The sequence below is a fragment of the Theobroma umbraticum genome, unplaced genomic scaffold (genome assembly GCF_002168275.2).
Source record: "Theobroma umbraticum cultivar Fairchild unplaced genomic scaffold, ASM216827v3 scaffold_95.0, whole genome shotgun sequence".
In the NCBI taxonomy this organism is placed as follows: Eukaryota; Viridiplantae; Streptophyta; class Magnoliopsida; order Malvales; family Malvaceae; genus Theobroma; species Theobroma umbraticum.
The window spans coordinates 2,329,973-2,341,738 of record NW_018397257.1 but is presented as its reverse complement, the minus strand read 5'-3'; the positions used below and the strand labels follow the sequence as shown (position 1 = coordinate 2,341,738).

At 30.0% G+C, this 11,766-nt stretch overlaps 1 protein-coding gene across 2 annotated transcripts in view; it reads right to left on the bottom strand.

The window, feature by feature from the left end:
- Positions 1–9,009: 9,009 nt before the first annotated feature.
- Positions 9,010–11,766, bottom strand: part of LOC110412788 (putative CoA ligase CCL12) — an 11,262-nt gene continuing 8,505 nt past the window's right edge. For both annotated transcript variants that reach the window (XM_021423410.2, XM_021423411.2), the window contains exons 9-14: positions 11,197–11,291; positions 10,890–11,106; positions 10,541–10,666; positions 9,996–10,094; positions 9,608–9,814; positions 9,010–9,363 (exon numbers count right to left, since the gene is read on the bottom strand). In XM_021423410.2, the coding sequence (XP_021279085.1) occupies positions 9,250–9,363; positions 9,608–9,814; positions 9,996–10,094; positions 10,541–10,666; positions 10,890–11,106; positions 11,197–11,291 (858 nt within the window). In that variant the 3' untranslated portion in view covers positions 9,010–9,249. The remainder of the gene's footprint in view (positions 9,364–9,607; positions 9,815–9,995; positions 10,095–10,540; positions 10,667–10,889; positions 11,107–11,196; positions 11,292–11,766) is intronic.

Genomic DNA, 11,766 nt, shown 5'->3' with positions numbered 1-11,766 from the left:
AGTCAATTTTTTAGCAAATGGAATGACATTATCATATAACCAACCATGAAGAGGAAGGCCACCTAATTTGTGAAAATCCCGTAATAAGAGAGAGCTTCTCTAAAGGTATTATGGAAGGTGTTTGTGGCTGGGCACCAACCTTCATAAAATGTTCGAATGGCATCCTTGTTGCGATCATAAGTCAATAGTATCGTCAAGATTTACATCACATAAGAGCTTTTCATAAAGAAATAACACATCTTTAATCGACTCATAATATTTAGGGATATAATTAAATTCTCCATTAATCTTGAAGGAACTTCTTTAATAAGCTTTATCAGAAACTATGCGACTTCCCAAGGTGACAAATTCCTTATGACTTGAAGTTTCATCATGGAGACGAGATTGAAGGCCTTATGCTTTTGAGAATGATTTTGAAACTTTGATTGGCTCGGAAGTTTATTCCTCTAAAGTTATAAAAGCAATGAATGCTGGTAGTTGAGATGAAAAAATCTGACCAAAAAAAGGTCTTTATGTGAGAAGACATAATCCCTTTCTCATATCTTCATCCTTCTGGGAAAGAATGACAAAGTGATCATTGTAGTCCTTGAAGTACACCATGGCAATTATAGATTATGGCATAATAAGCACCCACTACCAATCAAGAATTGTGTTATAATGAGCACCCACCAAAACTATAGTTGTGATCAAGAATCACTCAATTTCTTACACTTTGATTTTGGTTTGGCTTGAGTATAGACTAATAAATTTGAGATTTAACTATCAAAAGAAAATCAAATCATTAGTATAAGTGAAGAAGAAAATTGTAACAAAAAAGAAATAAAAAATAAAACAAAGGTAGTACGCAAGAAAAAAAAAACAAAATAAATGCAACATTGAAAAGGCATTCAGTTAGATGATTTATGACAAATGGAACACAAAATTGATTGGCTAGATGGCACAAAATAAAGGCAATAAAAGGCAATTGAAATATAAAGGTAGTGCTATGTCTTTAACGTGGCATATGGCTTCGAAATCAAAGAATTTTATTCGATGTTATATTGAAAGAACCATAACTTCAACGTTGCTATTTAAGGAATGCGAGAAGTTGTGGTGAATAATTTTAATGCTTCAATGACAGCAAAGAAACTACAAAATTTTTGGAAGTGAAAGCAAGCAAAGACCATGAACAGTAATGCAAAAGAACAAATTGACAACGGTGAAGAAATAGCAAAATTGACAAAGAAACAGAAAAATGAATGAAGGAAGAAAAGAAATCATAAAAATATTATGGCACCAAAGCATTGAAAAAAATGCATTTTAAAAATACCCAAAGAACAAGTCACATAGGCAAAAGTAGCATGACGTTTCTATCAAGGTGACAATCTTGACACCAAGATGGATGGACCAATTACTATGCAATCCCATAAGTTATAGCAGTGGCAATAAGAAAAAGTGTTGAGAAAGAAGTGTAGCGGCGTGACAAGATGGGTCAAGGTTGATAACAGCGTGTCAGCTTGCATTCCAAACAAGAATTTTAATGTGGCAAGATTATTCTTGGCATAGCAAACAAGAATTAAAAGAATTTTGATTAATTGGTCTCATTAACCACGTAAAAAGAAGAAGAAATTCCAAACAATATAAAAGCTTTTACCTAACAAGAAGCAACCAATTTGCTAACAAAAACAATCGACAATCAGAAATTGCTGCTAACCTTTTTATTTAAATGTGTAGAAAATTGGCAAAAGGAACTCTATTTTTATAAAAATGAAAAAATTGTAATCCTAATTGACTAAGAAGTTGGCTACCTAATTGTAGGAGATTTCTGTCAATCAATTATCATGATTTAGGTTAAATTCAAAGTGTAAGATTGATTCATGGAAGAATTCTAATTAAATGAGACCAAGATGTCTCATGGATGAATTCTAATTGGTGCCAAAAAAAAAAAGGTCAAGATTGCATCCATCTGAAAAATTACCCCCACTACGTAATGAAAGCCTACGTTCTTAAATAACAAAGGTGGTGGAAGAAAGAATATCAAACAAAGGCTTCAATTAAATTGGTTTTAGGGAGATGCTTGTATAATGCCACATTTCTTTTTAGAGTTCATTCATTTGTGTATATATTTGTGGTTGGTGAGCAATGTTTTCTTTCTTCTAAACACTTGAAATGGTCAAAAATATTTTATTCAAAAGTATTTTCATGTTTATATCACAGAGCCTATCATTCAGAAGTGTGAAGATATCCAGTGAAATATATAAAATTGCATGTCTTAACTCTTGCATGGTATTTCAAATATCTTTCTAATCATATCATGAAATCTTTTAGATAAACCTATTAAAGAAGTAGAAAGTGATCCGTATTTAATCGAAATTATGATTTTAATGACTAGGAATCAGAAATTACCATCTCATACAAACGAATTGATATGTCTTAAATTGATATATGTTAAATGAAACTAATCACTAGTCGAGTTAATAAAAAAAAAGAATCTTTAATTGTACTTGGTAACAAAAAGACATTCAGGAAATTAATTATTCTTATTTCTTTTAATTAATGTTTGGTTTCCATTTTCCCTTCTATTCCTAATCTCTTTTAAGATTATGTTTGGTCTTTAGAGTGGTCATTTCAAAAGAGATCAAAATAGTCATTACTAACGTCCCATTGATCATAATTATTTCAAGTGTGTTGGAATAGCCACTAAGGAAGAATCGGTAATGGATATTTTGGATGTATAAGAATAGGCAAAAAAAAACTATTAGAGAAAAGCACCCTTAACCAATTTTAAAAATTAATATTCTATTATGAATATTTTTATGAATATTCATTTATGTTATGTATATCTAGACTTGGATGTAGATTAGAATTTAATCTATACATCTAATTTGTTACTATTATCTTCATCTTGTAAATTCTATACAGACAAGGGGCTATTAGCCTATAAATAGGCTCCTTACTTCATTTATAAATACACACTTTAATAAGATCTTCTTACTCCCTCTAAATACTTTTTCTCCCTTTAAATACTTTCTCTTATACTTCTCTTATAGTTGTTTTTTCAAGTTATATTTTTATTACACGTTATCAGCACAATTCTCTAATCTCTTAAGTTTTGATATTATTTTGTTTTCATCATCTTCAAGGTTTGAAAGATTTCAATGGTTGATTTTTTATTTTTAGTTTTAACAAATCAAGTAAATGTTGGTATTATTTTACTTCATCCTCTATAAACTTCAAAAGGATTTCAATAGTAAGTCCTAAATTTCTAATTTTAGCAAATTAGATAAGTGACTAGATATCTTTTTGGTGTTTTCATTCCCTAAATATCAACTTTAATGTAAATTTTGCTATCATGTAGTATTTTTATTATTGAACAAAATAACACGCTACTAATAAAAAATCATAAATTTATCTATTTCCTAAAGAGAATGAGACATCATTTAATAATTATGGTCATGGATATGAAAGAGGTCGCCATAATAATTCACATTAACACTAATGTAATTGTAAGAATAATTTTACCCACCAGAAGTGAATGTCCCAAAAGTGGATATATAACTTTACCTACCAAAAGAGGATATATAACTTTACCCATTAGAAGTGGATGAATATTTTTAACCCACCAGGAGTGGATAAATAGTGAAGAGATATAAGATAAAGATAAAAATATACAAAATAAAAGGAAGACAGAACATGTCTTGTCATCGATGTGACATGAAAATGAAAAGCCATTAGTCACATACTTATTATACGTTGAAACATCTTGTTGAACTTTATTAAGCATCACTGAATGCTAAATGAAGAAAAAAATATTGAACTTTATCAAGCATCATTAAATGTTAAAAGAGTAAAAAAATTAAAGCAAATTTTGTTCAAAATGATTTTAACCACAGCCAAGTTGATATAACAAATTAAAACGTTGCAGATTTTCTTATCCATCTTAGAAGAGGAATTGATCATTTGATTAATAATGGAAATATCCAAGAATAAAATTTCTTAATAGTTTGTTGGTATGTTTTAGTATAACTTTATTATGAAGATATTTTTATATGTCCTTATTATATTTAAATTATATATTTTTACTATGTGTTTTTATTAATAAATTATATATTCACTATTCTCTTAGGTTAACTTATAAGTTTCTTATTATGTATCTTGTTTTATTGAAGAAAAATATTGATATTAATCTTGTTGGATCTAAGACCAATGATGCAAATATATATTTAACAGACATAGCTACAATGCACATTATATTTAAAAATAAAAAATATTTTTCCTAATTGACAAAGGAAGAAACTAATGTCAATACAATATTTGATAATACAAGATTAATTAAAGGTTCTAGAAGAGTCAATATTTTACTACCTAGAGGAATAAAGTTCATAATAAAGAATGCATTATTTTCTACCAAGTCTCAAAGAAATTTATTAAGTTTTTCATTTGAATGGATATCATATTGAGACAATGAATGAAAGAGACATTGATATCTTTATATTACATCTATTATTTTGGGTAAAAAAGTGTGTATTGAAAAAATTACTCACTTTGTCTAGTGGAATGTACTACATAAAAATTAGAACGATTGAAACTCAACCTATAGTAAACTAGAAATTTACTAATGATTTTAATGTTTGGCATGACCAATTAGGCCATCCTGGATCAATAATGATGCAAAAAGTTATTGAAAATATATGTAGTCATCCATTGAAAATTTTTCAATTTAATGGATTCTCATGTGTTGCTTGCTTTGAAAGCAAATTTAGTGTAAAGCAATAACTATCTAAAGGTGGGATTGAAGCCCTTATATTTTTTAAAACATATTCAAGGTGATATATGTGAATTTGTACATCCACCATTTAACCATTTAAATATTTTACAATTTTAATCGATGCATTGATTAGATGATCATATGTGTGCTTATTATTAATTTGCAATTTAGCATTTGCAATCATTCATTGGCATGTGCATTTTCTTGATTATGCAATCAAGACTATTTATCTTTACAATGTTTGTGAATTTACATCTTAAGCCTTTTAATGAATATTATATATTAGTTGAAATAACTATTGAACAACTTATTAATGATATTTATACACAAAACGGTCTAATAGAATAATTTATTAAACATTTTCAACTAATTGTAAGGCTATTGTTTATGAAATCCAAAGTCTCAATTTTTGTTTGTGGGCATGCCATTTTGGATGCAACAGCACTTGTATGCATTAGGTTAACAAGTTATTATAAATTCTTCCTTATACAATTGGTTTATGATCGAAAAACAAATGTTGACTATCTCAAAATTTTTGGATGCGTGGTATATGTTCCAATTACTCCACCACAATGCACAAAAATGGGTCCTCAAAGGAGATTAGGAATATAAGTTGGATATGAATCTCTATCTATAATTAAATATTTACAACCATCAATAGGAGATTTATTCACGGTAAAGTTTGTCAATTGTCATTTTGATGAAACAATTTTTTCAACATTTGGGTAAGAAAAATAAGCAATTGGAAAAGGAAATATCATGAAGTGCATTATCATTATCTAATTTTGATCCTCACGCAAATTGATGTGAACTTGAAGATTAAAATATAATTTATTTACAAACTATAGCAAATAAGTTGCTAGACATATTTGTTGGCCTAAAAAGCATAACTAAATCTCATATGCCAACTATAAAAGCTTTTATTAGAATTTATGTTCTCGGTAGTATAAGGTATGTCAGAAGTATGGGAGAACAATCGATTCCAAAGATAAAATCCTCAAAAGAAAAAAAGAGCAAATATACAGGATAATCAGAAAGAGAAAACAGAAACTTTAGAAGAGACCCTTAACATTTTTGATAAAATTCTAGAAGAAATTCAAGTACTTGAAATAATTGAAAATGAAAAAATCTCAATAAATTTTATCAAAACATGAAAAAGATGGGACTAGAACAAAATAAATGTCGATGATATTTTTGTATATAATGTAGTGCTCAATATTATAAAAGAAAATGAGGATCTTAAACTTACATATATTGAGGAATGTAGAAATAGATATGATTCGCCAATTTGGAAAGACATAATCAAGGTGGAATTGAATTCTCTTATAATATGTAAAGTTTTTGGACTTGTAGTCTGTATGCCAAATGGTATAAAACCAATGGGATATAAATGAGTATTTGTCCAAAATGAAATGAGAAAAATGAGATTGTGAGATATAAAACACGGTTTGTCACACAATGTTTTACCCAAAGATCTAGCAATAATTATAAAAAGACATATTCTCTTGTGGTGATTGCAATTACAATTCTATTTTAATTATTCTAACAATACTTGAAAAGATCAAAATATGTTAAATGAATATAACTACAGCCTACTTATATGGCTCACTTGATAACGATATCTATATGAAAATCTCAAAAGATTTAAGTTGCCTAAAGCACAAAAATTTGAATTCTTGAAAAATATAGTCAATTAAATTAAATAAATCTTTATATGGATTAAAATAATTCAAACGCTTGTGGTATAACCGCCTTAGTGAATATTTATTGAAAGAAAGCTATAAAAATGATCCTATATGCTCATGTGTTTTTATAAAAAATTTCAGATTTGAATTTGCCATAATTTTTGTTTATGTTGATGACTTGAACATTATTAGAACTTTTAATAAGTTACCAAAAGCCCTAGATTACTTAAAAAAAGAATTTGAGATGAAAGATCTTGTAAAAATGAATTTTTGTTTAAGTCTTCAAATTGATCACTTAATAAATAAAATTTTTACCCATCAATTTAATTATATAGCAAAAGTGCTAAAAAGATTTTATATGTATAAAGCACATCCACTGAGTTCACCAATGGTTATAAGGTCACTAGATGTGAAAAGAGACCCTTTTCAATCTTGTACAGATGATGAAGAACTTCTTAGTCCTAAAGTATCATATCTTACTACCATTAGAGTATTAATATATCTTGCTAGCTATACATGACTTGATATATCATTTGTTGTAAATTTATTAACAAGATGTAATTCTTCTCCAATAAAAAACATTGGAAAGGAATGAAACATATACTTTGATATCTTGAAATAATAATGAACATTACTTAAATATATCAAAATAAAATTTTGTTGGTTATGCAGATGCAGGATATTTATATAATCCATACAAAGTTCGATCCCGAACAGGTTATTTATTCATATATGGAGATACGACTATTTCATGACATTCTGTAAAACAAACTATAGTTGCTACTTCTTCTAATCATGTAGAAATTTTAGTAATTCAAGAGGCAAGTCGTGAATTTATCTAGTTAAGATCTATAACTCAATATATTCGAGAAACGTCTGGCTTGTCAACTAAAATGAAAATTCCAATAACGTTCTATGAGGATCATACTACTTGCATAACACAATTAAAGGAATGATATATTCAAGGCGATAGAACAAAACATATTTCATCAAAATTTTGCTTCACTTAATCTCTAAAAAAAGGTGATATTAGTGTTCAACAATTTTTTTAAAGTGGCAATCTAGCATATTTGTTCATTAAAGTCTTTCTTACCACAATATTTGAAAAGTTGGTATAAACTATTGGAATGTACTGTTTTAAATATCTCAATAATGCAGTCATTAGGGAAACTAAAATACGTATTGTACTCTTTTCCTTCATCAAGGTTTTTCTTAATAATGTTTTTAATAAGGCAGCATTTCAAAAGTACATTCTTAAAAAACATTCTATACTATTTTTCCTTCACTCAAGTTTTTCTCCCATGAGGTTTTTTTCTAGTAAAGTTTTAACGAATCATATTCTTAATACAATGGATATTAAAAGGGGAATGTTATGAATGTTTTAGTGAATATCAATTTATGTTTTATATATATATATATGTTTTGTATGTATATCTAGATTTGATTGTAGATTAAATTGAATTAAGATTAGAAATTAATCTATCCATCTAATCTCTTAATATTATCTTCATTTTGTAAATTCTATCTAGATAAGGGATTATTAGCCTATAAATAGACTCCTCACTTCATTTGTAAATACACATTTGAATAAGATATTCTTAATCGTTCTAAATACTTTCTTTCCCTCTAAATACTTTTTCTTATAATTATTCTTTCAAATTATATTTCATAACATATTCTATGCAAGATAAGATTTTTTTCATTTTTCACATTTTCTTCCTCTTTTGCCTCTCTCCTCTCTTTAAAAGAAACGATTTATTGCGACGTTTGAGCTTGAATTGATTTGATGAAGAGAGAAGTGCTAGCTTTGGAATTTGGAGAGGCAGTCGATTTGAGAAATTCTAAGGAGATTAGGTTTTCGTCTCTGCAATGCAATGACCAATATTGAGTTGTGAAGACTCCTTTATATATGTATACACATGAGCATGTGAAAAACTTACCTTTGAATTGATTATTAACAAAAACTATGTTAATAATATATAATGATCTACTCTTAGTCTGATTGCTATTTATGTTATAAAATGAAAAATTTTGTAGGCCTTCACGTGTCGACGGAAGAAGGTAACAATTCCCCTTTCCTCTTCCTCAACTGAATACAAGGACACTCAATTTTAACTGGTTAAAGTGTTAAAATGCAAAAGTCAATAATATCATTAAAGAATTCTCAGTCCATGATAACTTAATGATTATATTAATCTTATTTTTTCACTTCATATTATCAATTTGTGAATTTTTTCAATATATCAGATAAAAGGAATAGTGAACAAAAATATAAGTTTTAAAATTTTTTATTATTTTTAAAATATTCTCAAATCAACAAAAAAATATTTTACAAAATCTACATGATTAACCCGCAATACTACATCAATACAATTAATGATTTTGTATGAAGGTGTAACCACACAATGAAAATTACGCGTTAATGTTACATCAACATAATCAAAAATTTTGTTTGAAAGGTGTTATGTAATTGTTCATTAATTGTTCAAATATCTATAAGTAAAATTGGGATAAAATAAATTTACCCTAACAATAATTCAAATGTGAACTTTTTATTTTTAGTTAAGAAAATATAAATTAGTAAACTGAAGAGCAAATTTGCATCGCGCTGAAGTATATGTAGATGGCTCTTTAACTTTAACAGGTCTAATCCAACACCATTAGAGCCCATAACAGTGACAAGTGACAAACAGATTGGGAATACCAATCATTACTAAATTTTCATACTCTACACATCCACATCCATGCACAAAGGGGAGACAAATTTTCTTACTGGTGTCTGGTATATGATGCTGCAAGGCCTTGCTGAAGCTGCCGTTACATTCTACTTCGGACAGACAGTTCATGCTTTATTTGGTCCCTCAAAACTCTCCTCAGTAATTTGTTCGAAGCAGTTCGAGGAAACTCTGGGATTATCTTCACAGTTTTCACCTGTGATCAATCAAAAAGCAGTAGAATTTAGTCCCCAGTGATAACAAACATGATTGTCTCTCTAGCTTATCAATGAGAACTGAACAGGAAATCAGTTACTCTTTCTCATAAAGTGAAATGACTCTTTAGTTTCGACTTTTGACTCCAAGCGTTCAGATTAATTTATACAGTGATGCTTGGTTAGCTGCCAAAATTTCATGCCTAGAGAATAATGAATAGATATTAAAACATCAAGGAGCAAAACCTTGAACAAGGGGTTGAGGTTGACTTGAATGGCTTTCGAGAATATCATCTTCAGCTTCTCTGGTTGGCAATCATATCCTTTCTTTAGCACCACAAATATTACCAATAGTTCTGGACCACCATCTGGTGGTGCTACACTCACTGCAGCAGTCTCCAAGACGCTTTCATCAGCCCAGTCACAAACTCGCTCAATTTCAACAGAACTTGTCTGTAGATCAGGGAAATTAAGGGTTTTCATGCTTTCAAAACTATGTAGAAGCCAAATTAAAGTTCAGTCAAATATTTGAAGCTCAGTCAAATATTTTAGGTATGAGATGACAACAAAAGTTTAATGATCTTCAAGTTTGCTTAATCATCAGTTAAAAATAGGAGGCAGGAGGGTGTACTACCTTAATGCCACCAAGATTCATCGTGTCATCAGCCCTTCCTTGGACGACAAGATAGCCTCCAACAGTTCTCTTAAGGATATCCCCATGTCTCCTGAGGCACTGCCGATGCATATATCAAATCATAAGGTAGCACTTCCAAACATTTGTTAAGAAAACTTATATAGCAATTCTTGCTTGAATATATTCTAACTGATATTAGTCCATACAAGTGATACAGAAATACTATAATTTAAATCTAACAAGTAGTGAAAGTGATATTTTCAGGTTGGAAGAATTGAAGTCTCTAGAATTTTGTTGCCTCATTTTCAAAATAGTAAAGCAGCATAACAAGGAGAATGCAATGTGAGGAAGCAGAAATCCTTTCTTATTGGATAGTTACAGTTAGGGAGCGGAAATCCAAACTTGGGACCTCCTTCGTAGTGCATTTGACCAACTATTTACCATATAATCTGAAAAATTAACCAGGGGCTATAAAAACACACTGTAACACACTGCTTTTAGAATGTAACATGCAAATATCATAAGAAAGAAAATTTTGATCATACCATTCCGTTATGTATCGGCATTCCCTTAAAGTAAACCTTCTCATGATCAGCATTAAGCAATCTATCAGTTGCTCCCAAATACAGAGGGAATAAACCGACTTCACCAACACAAGCTTTATCATCCAGCTGTCACAAAGGTCAAAAAGGTCAGACATAGACACGCATGCGCACGCTCACACACGCACAGACACACCTGACTCTTTTAGAATTATCACAGCAAATTTATTCATCTGTCTCCCACACTGATCATAATAGGATTAGTTTGGGGATATGTAAATCTTGTGAACTAAAAAGTTGAATGGAAATTGTTGTAAAAGAAACTGCACCAGCTTCAAGATTAAGTTCTTACAGAAGCAACTCCATGTTCATCCAAGATAACTAGGCCAGTTGTCATTGATGCAGTGCTAAATGCTCCAAAAGCTTGTGGTTGCAGTTGACTCCCTTGGATGTAAGATGATGCCAGCTCTGTGCCTCCGCAACATTCAATAACTGGCTTGTAGTAAGATTTTGAGGAAAGCCAAAGGTCATCATCAACATTAGAGGCTTCTCCAGTGCTCGCAAAGGATCTGCAGCCATATAAAATTGTTAAGTCCCTCTTGTGAGAATTATAACAGATGCAAAAGTTCCTTTGGGATTAAAAGGGAAAGAATGTTCACTTTATCTTTGTCCAGTCTAAGCCTTCCACACACTTGGTATTCTTCCAAGCTTTCACTAAGCTTGGAACTGTGCCCAAAACAGTTACTCCTGCATCCTGAAACAAAATAAATGAAGAATAAAATAAGCTGGAGCTTAGATGGTGTTTGATAATGTTCATTAATGCTATCCACTGTTTCATACTAACAGCAAGAAGCATAATTTTAATTTGTTAACAGAATGAAGAAAAGAACCAAAGATGCATTTCAATTACTTCCATTTCTTTTTCCTGTAAGAGAAGTCCATAGCACAAAACCTATCTAACCAAAGCCAAGGGAAGTTCTTGTCATCTTCCCAGAATCAACCAATGAACATCTAAAAAATATTTTTGAACAACTGCTATCGGTATGGGACATTATATTGTCAGAAACATATTAGTTATTGAGGATTTAGGCCTGCAAACTGTTCTGTTTTATCTAAGGGCATGATATGCTCAAAATTGTTGCCTCCCACTTTGCCTGAGGATCAAATTTCCCTGGTTGTATGCTAACCAATCAGATCGCCCCTGAAATAAGCCATGCATACTTCCATAC